This window comes from Anoplophora glabripennis, unplaced genomic scaffold, assembly GCF_000390285.2.
Source record: "Anoplophora glabripennis isolate ALB-LARVAE unplaced genomic scaffold, Agla_2.0 scaffold81, whole genome shotgun sequence".
Taxonomy (NCBI): Eukaryota; Metazoa; Arthropoda; class Insecta; order Coleoptera; family Cerambycidae; genus Anoplophora; species Anoplophora glabripennis.
In genome coordinates, this window is record NW_019416522.1 from 460225 (window position 1) to 485214 (window position 24990).

General features: G+C 32.2%; 1 protein-coding gene across 1 annotated transcript in view; it reads left to right on the plus strand.

Annotated features, from left to right (window-relative positions):
• Window positions 1-838: 838 nt before the first annotated feature.
• The window catches only part of LOC108908859 (serine protease inhibitor dipetalogastin), an 83813-nt gene continuing 59661 nt past the window's right edge, over window positions 839-24990 (plus strand). The window contains exon 1 of the mRNA XM_018713011.1: window positions 839-1008. Coding sequence (XP_018568527.1) covers window positions 936-1008 — 73 coding nt within the window. The 5' untranslated portion in view covers window positions 839-935. The remainder of the gene's footprint in view (window positions 1009-24990) is intronic.

The window sequence follows — 24990 nt, forward strand, 5'->3', positions numbered from 1 at the left end:
GTGCCCATAAAGTTGAACTTTTCAGTGTTCTAGATAATCTTGTAAAATATGCTATCATCACATTTTCTGAATAAATATGTGCATTATTTTCTTTTGCCCAATTTATGAATTTATCATAAGCATTTTCATAAATTTTTCTCGACTTTGTTGGTATAAGTGTTGCCACTGATGTATTTGCAATTTCCAGTAATTCTGGTGGTGTGCACTGCATTTCTTCAGACATTTTAAAAACGACCCGACGCGACATCAAATTTCAACTGACACTTAATGAAACGTCAAAGCTTCTTGAATCTTTAATTCGTTGCTAGGATACTTATCTACACATTGTTACATTTTTTTACTAGTTAAAAAATTAAAAATATTTGTACTAGTTAAACAATAGGCTGCTTCTAAAGGAGGTGTTGCACTATATAATATAAGTATTATTATACGCTTGAAGAAAAAAAAAATACGATACAACAATACAGTAAATATGATTCTAATGCCTAGGCAGTAAATGTAACACTTTAGTGCCTGACAGCTGTCACAGAAACTACGTCTTTAATGTCGATCGGCGAAAAATAAAATATTTAATTAATTAATTACCATTCTGGAATACACATTTTCTGAACGATGCGACAATTTTCGTGACATGTGTCGCACTCAACAATACTTACGGGAGATTCGGGCCCTGGCACTTAAAAATTGTGAGATGCGCTCAAATATCCCCAAACGGTGCTAATCACCGCCCGTGGAAATCAGACGTGCAGCTGGAGCGTCTTTGGCCGCTGCAGAAGAGGTGGTCGGATATAGGCCAGAACCGAGCCGCAAATCGCCAGTGTACCTCACCGTGGCACAGTCGTGCAGATCAGGCCGAACAAGAGTCACCCGACTGCTAAAACGACGACGACATCGAGACCGGGTTCGTGGTCGCGCTATTGAACTTGACAGTGACGATGGCATCGCGAGGACTCCTCTGCACCTCCGTGTTCGCGCTCTTCGTGGCTCTCTTGGCGGCTGCCGTGCCAGGTACGTACAAAGGACACGATTTTGTGGGCTAGGGATGGCTGGTTGCTTGTTCGGTAGCGATGCGGCGTCACGATTTCACAGAGCAAAAAGAAAGGAAACGGACAAAGAACGGGGGTACTTTTGTCACTCCAGAGACGTACAGGGTTGCTGTGTAAATACGGGCTATTTGGAATTGTCACGAAACCGGATAATCAAATATCTGAATCTGCTTATTTAATTCTGTCGCGGATAGCAATAGCCAGTGGCGTAGTTAGAAGTACTCCAGAGCAAGAAAAATTGGGGGTCTACTCGTAGCATACTCAAAAAATTAAATACAGGGGGTTAATTCAGTAGTAGACACATTTTCAGGGGTGATTCTTTGAGTGACTTTAAACCAAAAACAAGCTGTATCTATAAACATGAGTCCGCAAATAGAAGGATGTTGAAATAAAAAACAACTTTTCTAAAATATCTCTAATAGGAGAAGTTTGATACAGAATGACGAAACTTAGGTTCATGATTTGTCTAATTAACGGTAAAAATTCATTAAATCGAGATATAAACACTTGTATCAATAGAGGAAATGCCGGAAGTTGACTAAAAACTCCAGATATTCAACCTCTTTGAATATTTTTAAAATTGTCTCACTACTAACTCGTGGTGTTTCCAAGAAAAATTTTTTTTTTAAAATTAAATTTTATTTCTTCTATTGCTTTTTTAAACTTGGCTCATTAACACTATCAAACACTTTATTAAACCTGACATAACTTTAGAACTACTTGTTTCACAAAAAAAGTTCATGTGAATGAATTATGATTTTAAATACAATGCAATCATGAATAAACTAATTAGCTCAATTTTTTACGTCGTATCCTTTGCTATCTCTAACAAAACTACAAAATTTCACGCAACTGATTTTTTTTTCGAACTCATCATGATTAATTTGTATTTGGAACTGTATTTCTGATGGAAAAATTCTGTGAACTCTTTTTGAGAAACGAGTAGTTCGAGAACTATTTGACATTTTGTATAATGTTTGGTAAAGTTAACGAAAATTTAAAAAATGGTTAGTTTTCGGAATAAAATGAGAAACATATTTTTTCTTGAAAATACTACACAAAGTTACAGGTCTGTATTAAACGAATTTTAAAAATATTAGTAGCATCGAATTTCTGGGGTTTTCAGTGAGAGCGATTGTCCGTATCTCCGCCACTGGTATACGACTCGGTCTATCCGAACTCGGTTTCTTGAAAACTATTGCTATGTAAGCCCATATAACATTTTTAGCTACTTACTTATTTAACGCCCTGTATATACGTCATAAAAAAATATGTGTTTATACAAAATTTTTAAAAAAACAACAAAAAAACAGCAAATATTTGATAAATGGCGAATATTGAACTAGATACTTATTTGGTAAAACAGGCTTACAAATAAAAAACTCGTAATTGATATAATAATTATTGCATTTATACTTAAAATAAAACAATAACGCAAACAAAAAAACCGAACCTAATTTTGATGCATATAGGTAGGTAATACCTACGTAAAATTATAAGAATTTTTTATTAGCGAATTCAACGAATGCATTCATTCATAAAATTTGTTGATCTTATACGATAATATCGCTTTACCTACACGTAAAATATTTATTTACCCTAAGTTACACTTTAATCAAACAGGATCATTTCCAAAATGCTAAATTTCAACTTAACGTTTCTGTCGTTGACACCTATGGATAGGGCTATGTGGGACATCCTGTACATATTCAGTGTTGGTAACAAATAAAGTGTAAAAAAATAATTCATATTCAGAATTGAAAATATTATACTACCAAAAAATCGTTGACTAAAATACAGGGTATTTTAGTCAATATCTTTACTACAACGTATCAAAAATGAAACAATGTTCTCTTAGTCCAAAAATTGTTTTTTTCTTATATGTTCATGGTGTTAAAAGAAATATATATATATCTGAACAAATATAGATATTGAAACGAAATTTTATGCTCACAAAAAATTGTATGATTCAAATGGTATTTAGGTAGCCTGAAAAATTAAGTAGCAGCTAAAACCCAGTTGCATGCCCATGAGATACTTACATTTTTTTTAAATTATAACAGGTGACTGGAAAAATATTTTTGAGATGAAAATATTATTTCAAACAAAAATGACTTTTGTCATCTTTGTACAAACCAGCAATTTATAAAGATGATACGATTAGTTATTTCGCATATCCTCTTACTCTCTTAAAACTACAATTTATTCTTATTAATCTGTCGATACTCCTTGCCGAAAACTTCAACACCCTGTATTTAAACGATGAAGGCTTCAAGAGTAAATATTTATGTGGAAAAGAAAATATTCTTAAATTTTGATGTAAAAAAGATTCTTCATTTTTGGCACGGTATTGTGTTAGACCCTGTATAATTTATCTGAACATATCATATAAATTTAAAAATAATTTGATTTCTGAAGTAAAATGAAGCATTTTATTTCAGTGGCTATAATTTTTGGGAAAACCACAACCAATATACCTCATATTTAAGTTTTTTTTAAAGTTAAAGTTAAGTTAAATGTCATAAAGTGTAATAATAAATCATTTCTTTGAAAGTATCTTCTTTACATTTAAACAAGGAAAATGCCTTCCATTTTTAACACACCGTAGTGTTACAATTTGTATATCAGGTTATAGAACTAAATAAAAAAAATGTGTAAAATAAATTATAAAGAGACCTATTATATTCAAATATATTCATCATTAAATTTCCGTAAACTTATAAACAATTCATGCACCGATTATGTTATTTTTAATATTCATTGCCGTCTATAAAACATAACCGTTGTTTATGAACACCAATTATAGAGCATAAAAAGTAAATAATACTATTTAACTGTATTAATAGGGGAATGCTCTTTGTGTTCTTAGTCATACTCTACCCACACTAGATTACCACTGAACCATGTAGATGTAGGTAAGAGATCTCCATTAATATTAATTGGACAAAGCTACAGCAATGGTACTTTCGTTCTGTATTTTTCGGATTCGGGTCTTCAGTCATCCGTGATTTTTATGGTTCGAGGACATAATCAGTTCGGTATTTTTTCGATGGTTAAGAGAGAGCGTAACCCGATAAGTTAAAAAAAATGAGCTCTTGGTGGCACATTACACATCGAAAAACCGCTATAAATATGTTTTTTTTAACCTACCTTACAGTTCTATTCCGAATATTTTTCTTTAGCGACATGTTCTGCGACAAATAGAGAGAGATAAGAACTTGAAAGTTATCAATCTTCTGGGTTATTGGTCAAAGTATATAATTTGTTTATAAAACTATTTTTCCTTTTAACAATTGTTTATTACGATCTTTCGGGTTTTATCCCATCTTCAGATAACAACAATACAAAACATGGATATTTTTTTTTATGCAATTGTTAAAATATTGGTCAATAATATTGTTTAAAATCTTTGTCTTTAAACATATTATGCAGAACATAATACTATTATAATTTTTCTATTATATTGTCAAACAATTTTTAGAAATTAACAAGTCAATTGCGAAATGAAAAATGTGAAAATATCTGTTTAAACCGACCCAAAGCTAAGTAAATACATTTTTTTATTCAAAAAAATACCTAATAACTGAAATGATTTTATATTTTCGATTTTCTTGGAAATATCATTAGCAATTTAATGCAGTTTTATCCAATTTTTAAAATATTCAGTGGGGAAAAGTTCTGAGTAACTCAGTGTCTCCTAACCAATTGTTGGCAGATTTATATACCAATTCGGTGAATTTTTTATTCTTTTAATTCGTTAAATTATTATGCTAAGTTTTTTCATCGAACATCTTGAATAAACACACAAACATCTTGAATAAATTCTCTTAAATTTCAAACATCATTAGCTTCAGATTTTGCTTGAAGTTTTTAAGTCTAAAACGACTCAATGAACAATTTCCTCAAGTTGTGATATAACAAGATCTTGTTTCTGTTTCTTCAATTTTTTATTCATAAAGTAACTAGGTGTTAATATTGTTAGAAATTATTTGAATTGTTGTTACTTTTAACTTTTATTTCATACTTGACTGAAAAAATTAAACCCTACCCATTTTAAAATCTAAGTAATGCCAACTTTGATGCCACCTTACAGATATTGTCTTTTTGGTGCAATTATTTTTAGAATGTATTGCAAAAACAAGGATACTGATTTCGCAAAGTTTTAAAGTAGCTTTTATTTGATCTGTTATATTTCCAGTAATGTAAGTTGCTATTACACCTCGTGCTGACCTTCTTAGCTCCTACAACCACAATCTGTAGATGTAAGACAATTGATGAAGAATTTAAATGCTTTCCTTCCACGAACCGTGGCAAATCCGGAAAAAAACTCGAAGAATCCAACACAGGTCGTCATTAATACACATTAATGGTGTAATGATGCGCTTCATTTACAGTATTAGCCTGGGAATGTTTTCCAGTGTTATAATTTTGCAAAAAGCCGAGGTATGCTTAAATTGGACAAGGCATAAGCCATAACGATATTGTAAATCTCGACGTCAACTGTACGTGAGGGTATATTTCCCATCAATAAGATTTCCTGCCTAAAAATTTTTAGTTTGTCGCTTTATAGAGTCTTTGTTTGTTGAATATTTCCTTGAAACAGGCTTGTGGAGTGTTCAGATGTTTGTCTATACGATTTCTCATTTCATGAGTCAGTTTCGGTACCTATCTTCGATTAAGAGCTATACTTTTTTGAAATCAATTTTTATAGAATAACATCTACAAGAAATCGCTAAAAATTTTGCCACTAACAGTCTTTTTTAACGGTGCTTCTTTCTAGGCAAACTACAACTTCTTTTTACTCTTCTTTAATGAGCGGAACTGTTAAGAAATTTCTGATTTCAGCTTCTGGATATTCGATGCCACTAACTATACTTTTCCATTCATGTTATTAAACTTCACTATATGGATTTTTTCTGGATATTTTTAATTAAATCTAAAGCAATATGATCTGTTCATAATTATTTTACTGAGGCTGCAATTTTTGAGTCGATTTGCCAAAAAAAACGTGGCGATATATCCAGAATAATCCATATTTCTCTTTTTATTGCAATTTATTCGTTTATTATTAAAATGCTTGAATGAGATAAAATGTAAATACAGGGTGTCCCAGAATATCGTGTACAACGGAAGACTACATTCGTGGACTCACTTTGGGGTGTGAATTGTTGCTTTTGATCTACATATTTTGGTGTTATACAGAGTGTTTTTTAAAACTTACAACTCATACAAAATTGATGTGTGGTGATAACATCCTCTTTCGGACAATAATGACAACTATTTTTTTTCTGATAGGTGATACCATTTGAAAGTTTTTGGGACCTTTGTAGAATTCTGATTAAATGAGCGGTTTAGGTACAAAAAAAAATATTTTTTAAATGTCTACATTATCTTGCCACCCATATTACAATACTTAACAAAGTGCTAGTAGGCACTGATTTTGTATGTTGACTGTAATTTCAGTTTGATCTTTAAGTTATTGTACCTGCCAATTCTTAATGAATATTTACTACGATAAGATATACCACATGTAACTTCATTTTTCGATATAGATACTCACACATACGACGAATTAGAGTTAATTAATTTTATTGAGATAATTAGTAAAAACAATCAAATACAATAAAAAATGCTGAAGATAAAATTAACAAAGTTGATGTTATTTTTAATACAAGTATAGAAACTGTTCAAATTCGGTGAAGAAAGTTAAAGAACACCCTTTGCAATTCCTGAGGGCAATTTTTTAAAACATTTACGGAAATTAGGACATGCCTCCACAACTCTTCTTCAGTGTTAGATGTGGAAGCATGCACTGTTGTTTTCAGAGTGCCCAAAGATAATAGTCGCGAGGTATTAAGTCTGCTAAACTTACAGTCCAGTTAACAGGAGCATTATCCCTTCTACCGATCCATTGACGAGGGATTTTTTGGTTCAGATACTGCCGGACATTTACAGTGAAATGTGGTAGAGCACCATCCTGCATAAACCACATGTTAGCTCTGAGTAATAATGGCACACCTTTCAATAACCCGGGTAAAGTGTTTTGCAAAAAATCTAATTAAAATTCCCCATTCAGTCTATTGGGTAAAATAACAGGGACAATAATAATGCTGTCAATGCATTGTATTGTTTTTTTAATTATTTGAATAAAATTAGGCACATTGTAAATAACTCTAATTCGTCGTATGTGTGTATCCATATCGAAAAATGAAGTAACAGGTGGTATAACTTAACGTCGTAAACACTCACTAAGAATTGTCAGACACAATGACTTAAGGAGGTTTATCGGATACGGTGGTCCGACTAAAGTCTAACAAAAATTTCTGTAAATTCGCTAGTGACTAAAGTAGACAGCCTTTATATTTGGCAACGTTGCACTTGGCTGGCGCGCTCGGCTCAGCATTTGCCCGCTCCCGTTCGATCATTCTGTTTGTTTGGACACCTGCGAATATCAAATAATACGCTACATCGAGACCGCGGTGTTGCCGCTATCACGCATATGGAGGATAAGTTAGTCAACGACAAGCTGTCATACGGTTCCTTAGATATCGGTTTCCTATTTATACAAGTTGCTGTGGAAACTGTTCGTCAATTGTTTCATATTCTAAGTGGAAAGACCAAGAAAATCTACATTCTCATAAGACTCTGTATTATATCGTGAAAAATTGTTTTATTAACATCTCGTCTCTTAGGTATCCAAACCACTCATAATTTTTTTTGAGGATTTTCTACATATTAATAAGCTTATATTAATTTTTTTATGAATATTTGTTCGTCAATTCCAAATCAGATAAACCTCCTTAAGTAATCCTTTTTAGCCCAAAGGATCACTTATATAAAAATCAGACTGAAATTACAGTCAACCTACAAAATCAGTGCCTACTCGCACTTTGTTAAGTACTGTAATAAGGGTGGCAGTAGTGGCATTGATAATGTAGATATTTAAAAAATATTTTTTTGTACCCAAACCGCTCATTTAATCAAAATTCTGCAAGAGGCCCAAAAACTTCCAAATGGTATCACCTATCAGATTAAAAATAGTTGTCATTATTGTCCGAAAGAGGAAAAAATTATGAACGGATATTATCGCCACACATCAATTTTGTAGAAGTTGTAGGTTTAAAAAAACACTCTGTATAACACTAAATTGTGTAGATTGAAAGCAAAAGTCCACACTCCAAAAATAATCAAAATCGATTAATAGGTATTCGAGTTATTTACAAAATTCAAAAAATTTTCATCAACTTTGACGCCATCTAGCGGCCAAACTAAACGATTTCGGATATAGGTGAATTAAAGTAGATCTGCCTATTTTGAGTCCACGAATGTGTGGTCTTCCGTTGTACACGTTATTCTGGGACACCCTGTATACGTAAAAAGTTTTGCGGAATGATAATAGTGTTAAAAATTCCACAGCTATCCTCGCAAGAAATTACATGATTTTAGGTGATTACACAAAAATCAGTCGATAACTTAAAAACTAGAATAGATAGGAATAAGGAACCCTGATACCGTTCAAAAGAGAATAAAATTGTGTATCAGAATATAGAAAACCATACAGGGTGTTCCATTTAAAAAACCAACTTATGGAGATTTGAAGTTAACTAAACTCGGCATTAAATTTCTAGCACCCTGTATGCAATCATGCCACTTTGAAAGTATGGATGGAAATATTGTTGTTTCCTACTATAAAGTACACATGGTTTGAAGCTAGTCACTGTTTCTCTCCATTTTTTTGAAAAAAAATTAAATATCTCAAAAACAGTTAATTTTAGGAATAGGGAAACTTCATAAAGGTCCACCTAAAATAACATGTAGAATCCAAAATTGCAATAATATATAGGGTGTTCCATTTAAATAAGTTGATGGCGACTTCCGGTATAACCGGAAGTGGTACGTGGACTCCATTATTTTAGTTCAGAAGGGCATGCCCGAAAACCCGGTATCCCAAATTTTCAAAATTCAAGTCGAAGTAGTCTCTGAAATAATTCTAATCGGCCGTCACCATGGGACACCCTGTATGCTACTGCTTTGTAGAAGCATATGTTTTTAACATAAAATCCTGTTGGGTAGTGTAGAATAGATTAAAATAATAGGAATAAAGAACATAATTATCGAAAATTTGCTTTGACCAGAAGATTTATCTCACGTCCACGAAAACCGCAACTTTCTATGTTTAATAATAATGGAGATACCTTAGCGAAAATGGGATGCACTGGTCAGTAACTGTTCCTGCATTAGCAGAACAATAAAGCTGCTAACAATTACTTTGAGACCGTGCACCGCGTAATGAGCAATTTACCGTGTTCTACTTTCTTCTTGCCAGGTCGATATTATCGCTTTTCTTTCCCGCTTAATGGGATTTACTTTTCATTGTTCGGTGTATCGCAAAAAAGTATAAACTGTAACCGCTGTAGGCGGATGCAATATTTTGTTGTCAGTGGCGAAGTACCGTTGCGTTATTGATCGAGTTTCAAGTTAATACAACGGATAATCTATATTGCGATCTAATGTGCTGACATAATCGAGAACCATGATAATTGCGGTCGTGCCGGTCTCACTGTAGATGTATAATGCTGAGCTGAATATATAAATATGATGTGTAATAATCTTGATAAAAACCACACTATAAACCAATTAAACTTAATTTTGTAATACAATTGTATCTTATCTATTGCTATAACCAGCAATTTGTTAATACTGGACTTCAGGCTCTTCATTAGAGAAATGGTCCAGTAGACTCAAATCAGGTCATCCAGCTGTCCGTCCTTCTTTTAATGTTCTGAATTTTTACATGGTGTTTTTATTAAAGACTGACTCTGTAACATTTTTATTTTATTTTTCCCAAGGAATGTTACACCAACTATACCGGGTGATTCAGTTTGGTATTCGCGGCCGTGTATCTCTTTTATTTTAACAAATAGCTATAACAAACCCTATATATTTTTAAATCGCCGCTCAAACTCTATCAAACGACAATGTTCGACAACGGTTTGAAGACAACCTGTATCATTGTATGCAAGTTGGCGGACAACATTTTCAGCATTTACTTGACTAATACCGTAAGTTTTGAAGTAAAATTAAATCTATTTTCGCATTTCTCGTCAAAAATATTGTTCGTATTTTCAAAGCTGCATATTTTCTAAAATAATGGATCGATTTTCAAAAAGTAAGAATCGATGTATAGAGAATTAAAAGCCCTTTCTAATGACCCCCCACTTGACCCCGATTCCCATTTAAAAAAATTTGAGGGATTGCACCCCCACTTAGGGGGTTGAAGATTTTGATATGCTTTTTGCGCCAAAAGTTGTCCCCCTCAGAAGCAAACTTTACCTGTTTTTGGATTTTGCCGAAAAGTTCATTACTACCCTGTAATGCCTTGCGGTACGTTTTCGATGGGCTACCCTGTATAGTGTGCTACTTGAACAAAAACAATTGACTATAGCAATTTTGACATATGTTGACATGGATAAAACAGATACGAGGCCGCGAATATCAAACTGAATCACCCGGTATAGTTGTCCATCTCGATAGATAAGGCCGTGACCCGACCATTTTTAATTTTCCTGATTTTTTGGTATTATTTAGTACCTATTTACAGTAGCTTTCATGAATTTTTTCAAATTTTTATTTCAACACCTCAAGAAGTTGTGAGCATTTGAATATTTTGGTTAAAAAATTTCCAAATACCTATAACTTGGCGAATAGCAAAGGTATCGTAAACTTTTTTTTAAATTTTGTTCGTTTTGAAATATAATTTTATAAAAAAATATAAAATTATAACATTTTTAGTTTTTTGTTTTTTAATTTTTAAACCAAGTTTTTTTTTTCGAAATATTCTCAAAAAAATCGCCTTTCAGTATTTTATATTTAATTTTTTTCGAATTAAAAAAAAATATTTTGTATTTTAATTTTTTACAGATAAAAGTGCGCTATTAAACCAAATCTTACTGTAGAAGTAAATAATTACTAAATACCATATTTCTAAAACTACTGCTAATACTGTCATTATTAACTATCTAAATTATTATTAACCAAATATTCCTTTTTTTTCTTTTTCAATATCAAAAAGTTTGTTTTGTATAATGCCATAATACTTGTTATACAAGGTGTCCCATTTTAATGTATCACACCGTATAATTTTTTTAATTCGACTTATAAAAAAATATTTCGAACAAAAGTTATCAGGTTACGAGGGGGTCAAGTTATGGTGACCTTTAATTTTACCTTGAATTCAATTATCAAGGTCATTTCAAGACAACTGTGATGTTTTATTGCAGATTCGTATTCTGCGGGAAAAAATACAAAACTTTTGTGTGAAATATGTTTTTGAAAACGCTTCGTTCTCTCGCCAGAGTGTACTATACTTTTACTGTTAAGCAGGATGGGAAAAATATTTCCAGCGAAAATTGTCAGGTTTCGGGGGAGTCAAATTACCGTTAACTTGAAATTAAACATAAAGTCAATTATCAAGGCCATTTCAAGGTCAACCTTTATTTTTGAAATGGAAACCCATACTTTAATTACAGGAAACCTCTTCAAGAAAAATGTTTCATACAAAAGTTACGTATTTTTTCCCGCAGAATACGAAAGTGTAATAGTTTCCATTTAAAAAATCAAGGTTGACCTTGAACTGACCTTGACAATTGACTTCAAGGTTAAATTCAAGGTCAACATAATTTGACCTCCTCGAAACCTGCCAACTTTTGTTAGAAATATTTTTTAATCGAAGTAGAATTAAAGCGGTCGGTACATTAAAATCAAACACCTTGTATTTTTGACCATTTGCATTTAGCAAAAACATTTATTTAGGTTAACGCATTTTATTTTCTGTATTATTTCATTAAATATTCCTGCCAGTTATCCAAGCGCCACTTCGAAGGATTTGACAACTCTAGTTGTTAATTCTCGTAATGACTTTATACAGGGTGATTCAGAACTTGTCCAAAAAAAATTGTGGATGTACAGGGGACCCTTACAAATACAATTTTGTACAGAAAAAATCAAAAAGGCAGTTCGAAAATGATTTGAAAATACACTTCTGCACGGCACTGGAAACTGGTCCACTGTAAAACCTGACAATGCGACCGGCATGGCATGGCGGTGTGATAAAAACGGACAAAAACTTTCGCAAGGAAAGAAATATGTAAATAGAATTTTATCGCACCTATTTTATATCGGCAAATTAAACTGCTTTTGCCTTTATTAATTAATAAAATTAATTTGTGTTTTTAAATAATAAAATCATTTGACATACCCGATGTTACAACAATTGTTCAAAATTTTATCCACCAATGTGTAAACACATTTGGGTCCGTTGTACTCAGTTTCTACGAAATTTTGTCTTGTTTCACCATAACACAAATGCTTCACCATAAATTAAAACGATATCCATCAACTACGAGTACACGCAAACCATTTTTGACACTAACTACCCATTTTTGATAATAACTACTAAAAACCTATTGTAAATGTAAACACGACAGATAACAGGTAAATATCCCAAACTACGATTACAAAATCCGAACTCAGTATTCGGAGTCGCTGAGGCCACGTGGCGAATGACGCTAGAGACTACAGTTGTCCAGCTATGTAGTGGCTGAATGTACTATAACTTCAATATTTTTTTTCTCGGAAACTAAGGATTTTACAAACAATTTTTTTACGATATTGATTCCATTTCTCATGCTACATCTAATCCCAAATTTTTTTTGATAAGTTGTGAATCACCCTGTATACAAATAAGTGTACCTAGGTAGGAAAATTTATTTGTAAAAAAGTGAGTCATCGTATCGTTATGCTCACTTGGTTTAAATAACGAAAAATATAATATAATAAATTTTAATATTGTTTTACCAAAGCTACTGTAAATGGGTATTAAATAATACCAAAAAAAAATCAGGGGAATTAAAAATGGTCGGATCACGACCTCGGTGATTTGGCATATTCATTAAATCTAGCAATTAGTATAACTAAACAGCGTTATCTTCAAATGTTTTTCCAAGTGATCACTCTGATTAAATTTAGTTAAATAGTGTAACAAATTATTATTAGTTTGTTGCTGCGCTACAAAATGTAACATGTGATTTTACGGTCCATGCTTTGATCATATCTCCCATGTAATGTATTTATTAAGTACTGCCAACGTTTCACTTGGAAAGTACTGTATATTAACAGTATATTGTGAAGCACAGATGGTCTCATAATTTTGTTAACCATAACGTTGTGAAATTTTACAGATATTTCACGAGAAACATAAAATCTGACCTGAACATAAATCAGAGTTTGCCGCAAACAAACAAAATATATTATTTCTACTAACCGCAAAAACGTATCGCAGTTGTTACTAACACATGAGAATGTATTTTTTAAAAATAGTTAGAATGTGCCAAATTTTAACCATATCTAAAAATGCATTAACATAATCTCTGAGGTATTAGTTATTTAAGTTTATTAGTTGTAAGATGCTACGAAAGTAAATTTGACCTAGTCCCAATCCAAAATTTGTCGAATCATCAACAAAAAAAAAATGATTTGCATTAACCACAAACTGTTATTCCTGAAGTGATTGTAGTAGAACTATTTTTAACGTCTTTTCAACAACAAATCATTAATACTAAGATTTAAAGATAGTTGCTGTTCAAATACATATTTTTCTACATTTTCTGCATTTTCTGTTAGATTGTAGATATTTTTTACTTTTATATTAATTTTGCTTACAGTTTTACTTATTGATTTAATTCATTTTTAAAGATTAACAATCCACAACTAAAGCTATTCCATAAATTTAACTAAATTGTTTTATTTTGCTTTATTAATTATCCCCAAAATTTACAATATCTATAACTTTAGGAACCATTGAACCTATTAAAGAAATTCTTTCACTGGTTAAAGACCCGCCATGTATTACGTCAACTTTCAGAAAAATTTTAAACAGTTAATTCACAAGCCAAGTCTCGAGCAAGACTATAAATATACAATGAGATTGAACTGAGCTGAATATGAATTGAATGCAACTATTTCAGGCTATTTTTTTTATTATTCTTGGAGGATTGTGTTTTTGGTGAATTTTGTTTTTATCGATAGGCATTTCGAGGAATTAAGCTTTTAATACCCTTACAACATTTTTTCCGACGAAGGAACGGGCGCAAATCTGGTATTTTACATAAAAATGATTTTTTTGCAAAAACTACGCAACTTAGGTATAGGGAAAGCTATTAAAAAATTGTAGGGTCTACAGAAGGGCATCTAATGAAATCATAAAATATAGGGTGTTCTATTTGAAGTCGAGATTTTTCAAATTTTAAATTATCAGGTTTGGCGCGATTTTTTTTGCCCCCTGTATATGGCAGGTCAACTTTTGATAGGTTTTTTGAAAGAACCATCTTCACTCTACAGTTCCTGAAAAAAAAAAATAATTTCTAGCTGTCATACAATGATTATTATGTCAACTACTAGAAGTGACGAAACAAGAAAAAAAAATTAAAAGTCGATTATTTCGAAAACTAACAATATTTTAATAGGGATCATAACATAAAGTCCCGTTAATTTTTCACGTAGAATTCGATGATGCCATAAAAAATATAGGTTTCCATTTAAAAAAATTAAGTCAGTACCTGCCCAGGAAAAACTAAAAACCCTGTATATGCAAATATATGTGCAGCTCGGGAAAGTAGGCAACCCTGTAGAAAAAAAATTAAATTATATCTTTTATTATCCTAGATATTGGACTTACGAGCACTAGGTGGACACGTAGCCGAGTTACTGTAGCTAAAAACAGTAATACCTACGAATTTTTTATAACTGCATCGATTTTTCTCAAAATTTAGAATTAGGCTCATCAGTATGAGTAATTTCATGTGCTATGAAAACTTACCATAATAATGTATATTTTTTTACACCATCAGAAAGTAGAGATTTGAACGAAGGAAAAGCCCACCGACGTTTTTAAAAAAGCAGATATTTTGACGTGAGAATTTTCGATTGAAAATTAGGGTGCTTTTTCGATATTAAGTAAAAATAAGGTGAAAAAATAAATATTTCAAGTCAAAAAAATTACAGCGTGTTTGGGACATAAATAGGTAAGTTTTCACCAAATTTCGTGAAAAAAAATTTTTTGTAAAAGATAAAAATAAAAAACCAAAAACTTGGTTAATTGAATTTTTCACATAAATTTTGAGGATATGTGAAAAAAGTGTAAATACAAAAGTTGTAGATCTTTTTATTACCTACAACTTTGTCGTTTAACTCTTTTCCATAAGACTAGTAGTTTTTCTGGAAATCAAGGGAAACCGTTTTTTACCCTTAAAAACTCACCCCCTTCCCCTTCCCGACCTCAGATCGCCCGTAAATTATTTTTCCTTTCATTTCTGTTATATTCTCTTTCTTTTCCAATGGGTTTCATCCTACTATAATTTTTTTTGGTTTCAAAAATTATCGACCCTGGTCTATAACATGTTAAAGTCTCAAAATAATCATGTAGGTTATATTTGCTGACATGACATTTGTTTGACGTATTCTTTGGTCGTTTTCAAATTTAAATTTAGCCAATGAGAAGTTATGACAAGCGATTTTCAGAAAAACTATAATTTAATGACGTCACCGGACTATTTTTAGACATGTCAAAAGATATCTAACTTTAAGTTTTGACACGACAGATAAGTCGTTTTCCGCAGAATCATCTGTAAGTACCTTGTCTATGAGGTTATACAGCTTTACGTACCTAGGTTTTTGGTATCAAGAACACTTTTGATTTCATTTGATAGAATAAAAGAAAAAATTAAATGTATTTGAATTAGCTTAGTAGCTTTAAAATAAAGCAGATTCAGTTGTTAGAATTAAAGAAAAAATTAAATGTATTTGAATTAGCTTAGTAGCTTTAAAATAAAGCAGATTCAGTTGTTAGAATTAAAGAAAAAATTAAATGTATTTGAATTAGCTTAGTAGCTTTAAAATAAAGCAGATTCAGTTGTTCTGTAACAAGCATTTTATTAGAAAATTAATGTCTGTAATTTTTTAACCAGGTAGGTCTTTTCACATCCATAACGAGCTCCAAAATTATAATCCATCTAAGTGCAAACCCCAAACTGCAAAATATCGGCGCATTTAATCTGCAGAAGTTCTACAATTCATCAAAAAAATAGATTACAAGCTGGGGCAGGAATTATAAATGGCTGAACATTTGTTTATTAGAGGGCGGTGTGACTTCCCAGAATTTTACTTGCTCCATGATGCCACGAAATCATCAGTCGTCAGCTTTTTGTACTATTTGGGTCTAAAAGTTGTTCCCTTAATCACTCAGCAAGTCGGCAATTATTTTAATGAGCATAAACACTAAAAAGCACCATTACATCTTACTTCTCACTCTCCAAACAAACGGAAAATATTGCAGAAAAAAAATCGCTTGACCAATTAACATGAACCGTTAGGGAACTAAAAGCTATAAAAAGAGAAATAGCCGTTATAGTTGTATGGTCAATTTATTCCTTGAATTGTGTGCAGCACTGTTTGGCATGAATAAAACAAAACCGCAGTTGAGGTATGGACTCGAAGGCAACTTGATCCAATTTCATATAATGATGACGTTAAAATGGCCGGTTGTGGTCCCATGCTTTTCAGCTGTCTTTCTATACATTATCCGGGTGATTTTTGAAACATCGGCTCTGTAATTTAAGAGTTGGATTTCATTTAACTTTTAATTATTCTTCATGGTTACAGGTGCGTCATACATACATATACCTACATGTCAAACTCAAAGGGATATTTTGTTTTTATTATTACAAAACGGCATTTTGGAGACGTTTTGAAACGGAACAAAGCGAAATTTACCATCAATATAATAAAATTGTTTGAGCACATAAATAATTATAATTTGTTGTTGGCCAAATGAACATATAATAGAGATTTTCTACACATTATATATGTATACAAATTATAATTTTTTATCTTTAGCAGAAAACTTTTTTAGGGACGCCTATGGAATTCATTAAATTTTATTTCTAGGCATTTTTATACATGTTCAACTGACTTCAGAAAGACTATAACTATTACAACTTAGGAGACAGCGATAAGTGGAAAAGAGGTCCTCCATTTTCACGTTCCTGTTCAAAATATTTATTAATAACCCTTGAACTCGACTCGATAAAGCTTTATTAGTTGAGAAAATAACTTTCTATTAGCTTTTAATCGATTCCAATACACAAAAATCACACGAAGTAACAAAATCAAACGCGCGTGAGTTGCTGATCGATTCATTTTAATAATTTTAATTCAGTGCCTGGCCAATATCACAAAGTATGGTAAAAAACATTAAAAAATTCCGTAGTTTGAAGAAATAGAAAATTAACGCGATATAACGCAGGAATTTAGAAGAATTTAGACTGCAAGTAGACTACACCAACCTTTGCAACCCAATAAGAATAACATATTTAGCATATTCAAGAACTTATTTGCTTTGTAGAAATGATTCGAATGTGTCAAATCACATACGAACGAAGTTGTGAAATTCAAACGCACAAATCCTCATACACACAGGCCCTTTTTTCTAACAGTCCAGAAACAAATTAAAAAAAATTAAATGAAGGTTTCGCAATAACCATTATATTCCTATGTATCCATTTTTGGAAAGAAGTTCATTTAAAAATATGCCCTTAATTTTTGATATACTACCTGAACTGAAAATATAGGGATAAATTTAGACCACCTGTATATGAAATATTAATTTTCAATTCCAAACCAATTTCAATAATCAGCAACTTGACAAATACATGTACTTATAAAACTATTACTATCTTTTATCACTGGGGATGGATATATCTTAATATTCCGCAAATGATCTGTTTCTATTTTAAAAGTTGCAGTGCTCTTTGATAGTTTTTTAATCTCATGCATCTTCTCCATCTACTAGAATGACAATTAAGTCGCAAAGCTGGAAGGAGAAACAAATGCAGAACATGTATGTGTCTCCCATATCTTCTGAAGAAAATTCTGCCAAGAATATATTAACCTCTGCGTTTGCATTCACCGCTGATCCACAGATAGTCACGAAGTTGTTTTAACTTTTTTTTATATGAACATACTTAAAAATAGCACATCATTATTAATTTTGATGGTGTTACATTCCTAGTACAGCTGACTGAATTTTTTAATTATCATTTTAGTTACTTTATTAATAAGAGATTACTGCGAAAAAAATCGTACAATAGACGTCATTTAAATATCTTTCAAAGGTTATTTCCGCAAATGGCAACATACCGATTCTTATAATTTCTACGTCATGTTCACAGTCAATCAGATTTCTTAATGTTATTTTGGTGGTAATAGGACATTACACCAAACAATAACATCCGTTCATTATTTAATCCATGAATGATGACTGGATAAGGCATTTTTGTGTGATTATTATTAGTTCTGGTAAGCAAAAAATAGCAAGGTTCTCGCGGAATCGTTTGTTGCCTGAGAACCCCGCGGCTGGCAGTTATTTATTTATGTTGACCAATAAATCAATAAATTGCACTACTTCACAAACGTATCTGTAACCAACTGGAAAGTAATGCTGCAAGATGAAAGCTTTAAATCTAATTTTACAGTAATCCATCACAAGTTATTTTTTAAATAGGAATGAGTCAGTTTTTATCCTATATAATTATTTTGAAGGTACAATAAATTGCATTTTGTGAGCATGATTTCTGCTCCACATATTTTTATTTAACGTTTTTGTTGTTACTAGCTCAAATTATTACAACTTTATTATATTTAATCATTATTTTTATTTCCGAATATTTTTCCAATAATTACCCGTTTCCCTTTTAAATATGTTAAGTATGATCGTATCAAAAATGATGTTTTTTACATAATATATTATTATATGCTTTGTTTGCAAATTTAAGATTTATTAAGATACTCCTCTTTTTTCGAAATACACCAATCGTTAAAACGTTTGTATACCAATCCACATTGTCTTCGTAACTTCTTAGGTTAGACTGGCGGGTTATAAATTTGTAAGTAAAAGAATTAAGTAAATTTTTGAAAGGGTGATTGAGCTTGGTATATATTTTGAATATTCTCTCGAACTTGGTGTATTCACGTTCAACAGTTTATTTACAATGTCGTTTCCTTAACACAGCCTAGTAATGAGACATTTACAAAAATTCGATAGTTCTGTAAATATTCATCAAAAATTAACACCTTATGAGAATTTGCACTATCGACTATCGAAGAAAAAGAATTAAATACCGAATCAAATCAAAATTAAAATTTCGTGTTATTAATTGTCGTCAAAAAATCTTTATTTTTAAAGTTGATCAGTCAGTTCTTTATTAGCATTGTCATCAGGTGGGTACAAATTTACAATAATTAGTGAAATACCACAACAGTCTACGACCAAATCAAGATTATTTCCATCAACATTGATCCTGTCATAACCACCATGTCCGAGCAAATGGCAAGTAAAGAATGTTATTTTGTCGCACGCATATTTGAAATAACAACCATTAGCCTGCCCACCATTAGCAACATTATCTGATATGTTGGGGACAAACCAGTTCGTCAATTAGCCTGCATGATTTCTGAACCCGTTCCGTCTGAAATTTTCAACAAACAAACCAAAGCGGGGCGATAAGTAAAAAATATTTTTCAGTTTGCGGTCATGGGCAGGTACCTTGTTATTCCTGTTTCAGTCAGAACAGAGATAATTGTTAATCTTACATAGAAATGAACAAATTTGTATTTATACGAAAATCCTTGTTAAGGATTTTATTCTTTTATGTTTTCTCTTTTTTTTGTCATTGTTGGCGTTGAAAATTGTAAAATCATTTCAATATTCGGAATTATCTTTACAAATTATTAATTTTTACCAAAACGGTAGCGGCTATGCAATAAAATCGTGAGCTTAATATAGGTTTGTTTCTGCAGGAGTCTCAAACTATCAGATACACTCGACCACTTAAGTTGTTACATAATTGTGTATAAGTGTATATTATGTTCACGAATTGATTGACCAAATATCTCTGATAGTTCCAAATCAACCATCAACTGCTGCAGAAACAGACCTATTAGTTCAACTAAATTTTACAAAAATGACAAAAGAAAAGATGTGTCATTAGAAACAAATAGTAGAGAAAATAGGAAAATATTGAACAGATATGACCACAAAAAAGAATCGTGTTCATGTCATAACAAAGCAGAAGAGACAGAAACAAAACAAAACAAATCACTACATAATAAACATAACGAGCGTTCAAATAAAAACGTGGTCAAAGTTGACTCTGACACATTGGACGTAGGGAGTAGCTTATAGCGACCAACTTAACCTCATTTCTCAACGAGCTGTATAGCAGCTGTCAGTTTCAATAACGTTAATGATTATATAACTTTATTTTAAAGAATAATCGTAATAACAATAACAAACAATTAAAGGAGCTGCGGAAAGTGTCCCCCTCCTTGTTCCAAGCACTTTTCACACCTGTTCCTCAAAGAATTAAAGACATTTTCTAAGATGCTCGGAGTATTGTTAATTTCACGAATCTTGTCTATAAGTCGAGCCTGCAGATGGTTTAAATCAGGAATAGGCAGTTCAAAAATAGTGTTTTTAAGGTAAGGCCACAAAAAGAAATCACACGGCGTAATATCACATGACCTCGGTGGAAATTCATGTTCAGCATTGAGACTTATTAGTCGATTTTGGAAAACTTCCCTTAACATATTCATCATCTCGCCTGCCGTATCTGCCCTTGCGCCATCTTGTTGAAAGTAAAAGTTTGTAATTTCGTTTTCTTCCAGCTGGTTAACAAAAGGAACGATAATTTCTTCTCTATACCTTTGCACAGTAAGAGTACCATTAAAAAAATAGGTCCATAAATCCTCCTTCGATTGAGAGCACACCAAACTCCAATTTTTTGAGCGTGTAGAGGGATTTCGACAAAAAAGTTATCTAGTTTTTCAGAAGACCACATTCTCATATTCTGTGAGTTTACGTAACCACTTAAATGAAACCAGGTTTCATCAGAAAAAAAGGTGATATTATGAAGTTCACCGTAGTTGTTTAAAAACCATTCACAAAATACAGCCCGTCGCGGAAAATCAACTTCATGAAGTTCTTGCTGACAAGTTAAACGATAGGAGAACAAACGCAAATCTTTTTTTAACACTGTGTGGCAGGTACCGACTGATACTCCCACCATTTGTGATAAAACACGTACAGAAGTTCTTGGCGCATTTTCCATTATTTGTTGGACATTTTCTTTTAATTCTTCAGTCCGCTTTTTAGGTCGGCCGCTTCCTTCTTTTCTTGTTACACTGCCCGTTTCACGAAAAACATTAACACAACGCTGAACTGCACTTTGAAAAATTTTGTACTCAACAACGCCGGGAAATTGATTTTGAAATTCTATGAAACATTCCTCAATAGAATACTTCCATATTCCATCAATCTTGCGTCCATTTCTAAAGTAGGACTCTATGATAAACACTTTTTGTTCTTGAGAAAACACCATTTTAAAAAAATATTCAAATTGATAGCGGCGATATAGCGCTTTGACAGATGACGTTTAAGTTCATTTGCTATACGCTACGCCCTACGTCCAAATTTTCAAAACCAACTTGACCACGTTTTTATTAGAACGCTGGTTACAAATATATATTATAACAGTACAATCTAAAGCGCGAAAGATTGTTCATTTATTTCAGAAACAAAAACAAAATTTAACTTGCCAATCCAAGTAATTGGTTTAGGTTGAGATTTCATTTTTACAAGCTTTTATTTAACTTGCCTAGTTAGTATGGGTTAAATCTTGCAACTGATTTTTAAAACAGTTAGCCCTAACCGATTAAGCTGAAATTTTGCATACGCGTTTAGTTTGGATGTCAATGCATGGTTAGCTAAATGACGTCATTCTAAATCCAATGGATTCCCAAAGATGGCGGAGCAGTTATTTTTATGCACCCCCATGATATGGGTATCATATGAAAGGGTTTGCTAAGAAGATTACGAAATTTAAATGACGTCACTAAAAGTTTGTTTTAAAAAAAATTATACATGAACTTATTACACATTAAATGCTATTTTATATGATATTACATAAACCAAAATCTTAATTTGTATAGAATATTATAGAATCGTATCATGCGAAAAATGTTTTACCATTTTTGGCGTGATTTAGGTTCTTCTTTGTTTGGATATTTTGCCACATGTGAAAAGAACATAAAGAAATAGTGAAATAAAGTCTTGCCCCAAAAGGATCAGTAAAAGGGTTGAGGTTATATATTTAGTTTTGCCTAACAAAGAAATAACATCTACTGAGAAAGTGGATATTTTTTCACTACCTAGGTACTATACAATAATTATACAGCAAATTGCATAGTTTGCTCTCTGTTTTCGTACCCACAACTATAGCTCTCAAATTGACTTAAAATCAAATGTGACGGTTTTTTCTTTCGTTTAATTTAAAATTATTAAAACAATAAGTTCAAGATTACGTTAAAACACAGTATTCTGTTTCATCAGCTGCTGATTGATGTAATTTTTCACGAGAATTTATTCAACCAATTCACATTCACATTATCTCGAGCGTAAGCGTAACGGTTTGTCATTGTTCATTGTAAACGAATCATTAATACTGGCGATGCTACGATTTAGGAATTTTTAGTTGACAGCACCAGCCGTGCAATGTTGGTTGTCTAAGGATGGATGTCATATGGCTTATAATCATTTATAAAGGCTTTGTATTATCGCGTTTCTTGTCGTTAACAATATTTAACCAACAATCAATATTTAAGATATTGTTTGAAATGCAACTATCACCATTTAGCGGGTGCGGCGGTAGCCGAAGCGGTCGAGGCTTGCCTACAGAGGCTAGCCAGGACTGCGCGGCAAAACCGTAGTGGGTTCGAATCCCGCACACCTGTCGTACCATGGATGTTTGTGGTTGTTAATGTGGAGGGTAGTGTAAGTTAGCAGGCAAAAAGGGCCAAGCATGGCCTAATTGCTGGTAAGCTTCATGACCTTTACCTTTTTTATCATCATTTAGCAAAATAAACACATACTCTTTTAGTTTTCTTTTTACCGTATTAATTTTTTTTTTTTTCAATAATTTGTGTTATTCCATTGAATAATAAAATATTATATTAAATAATTTTACTTAAGCAAAACTTGAAAATAGCAAACAAATAGAAAAGTACACATCATCGTTTATTGGTTTATTATGAATGATTCATTCTACTTATTAGTTATTTATTTATGTAATAGAAAGTTTAATACATAAAATATAATAATACAAACAAATATTATGCCAAATGTGGTAGGATACTGGTGGGTTGCATAAAGTTATTTAGGGCTGTCAGAACTGAGGGACATAGGCGTACGCATTATTTATTTAAAAAAACAACATATTAAATTGTCTATAATACAGACCATAAACACAAAAGGAATAAATTAATTACGCATCATCCGCACTATAACAAAGCAACAGTATACTACTAACGTGACATGAACATGAAAAGCATTTATGGCAGCGGCTCACGTATGTCTCCGTTGACCCGCTTGGCACGCTATTGAATTGCGGCTCTCTCTGACAGGTCTAGTTATCATGCACACTAACGTGGCACTAGAAAATGGAGTAAAAGCTATTGTGCACAGTTAAACAAAACCATTTAAGTTCAACAAGAGATATCTTATATTTATATTTATCAAAAACCTGACCTTGGACTTTGATTTAAAGAAGCATTCAGTACAAGCATTCCTTTGGTATCGCAGTAATGTACAGCATTCTATAATTCCGCGGGGACTTCAGAAACAAACCTAGCATTTTTCAGATCGTTCAGGTTTCCTTGGCACCTGCAAAAATCTAAAAATTATTTATCGCCCGCCATAAACATATATTACCGTCCGATTGGAACTGTAATGCATCTAGACGACAACGAAAACCAGCCAATTAACAATAACTCATTTCCAACATCATTTCCTCATGCACGTTCATCATAGCACTGATAGCGGACGTCTTTAATGAAAATCTCGATGCCACGTTCATATTTCTCGGGTGCAATATATCATCCTTCCAGTAATATACATGACATCATTATGTCATTAAATCCATAGGTATACTCCAAGACCATGTGACGCAAATGCAGGAAATAAGAAGAGGATTTTTACGATTCGCGCACGCCATAAAGCGCAATTATACTGGGTGGTAATTTGTTACGCCTTCCAAGTGGATTAACTGCGGCTATACCTAGTTGTAATTAACAGGATTTTTTATATGAACATCTGAGGTGCTACAAATACTGCTAGAAATGATTGCCTACCGTTAAATGATTATAGTTAAGAACCGGTTTTTCTTTCAGTTATATTAGAAATTTCAGTTGCATTCAGTTAAATCACCGCAAGCGCTAATAAACGTTCACGAACAAAGCCTCACACAAATGTTTAAGATGTTCATTGGTAATTTATAGTACCAAGTCAGTACAAGACGAAAAGGCGTAAGATAAACCTAAAATTCCTACCAAAAGACAACTTACATTTCTCTAAATTACCAGAAAACGTGATTTTTTCCAAAAATTTAATTGATCAGCGTTTATACAGGGTGTTTATTAAGTACTTGTACAAACAAAGCATGAATATTTAACTAATTTTAAGATAAAAAGTTCATATGAACATGGATCCCCAACGGCCTTGGTTCTTGAGATACAGAGAGTCCAAAACAAGCTTTTTATTTGGTATTTTCATAGTATTCACCAACATAACAATTGACGAAATTGATGATAAGCAACTCAATATTTACTTAGTTCTGTTTAATGCTACTTACCTGGATTTAAAAAAACATAACTTTTTTGTGTCGCACTGTTTGTCATTTACTATTAAACATACCTATTCTCTATTCAATTTTATCTGCGAAAGGTACTCTTAGTATTTGTCGCTGAAAGCAGCCGTTTTGTAAAAAAACAGGTTTAA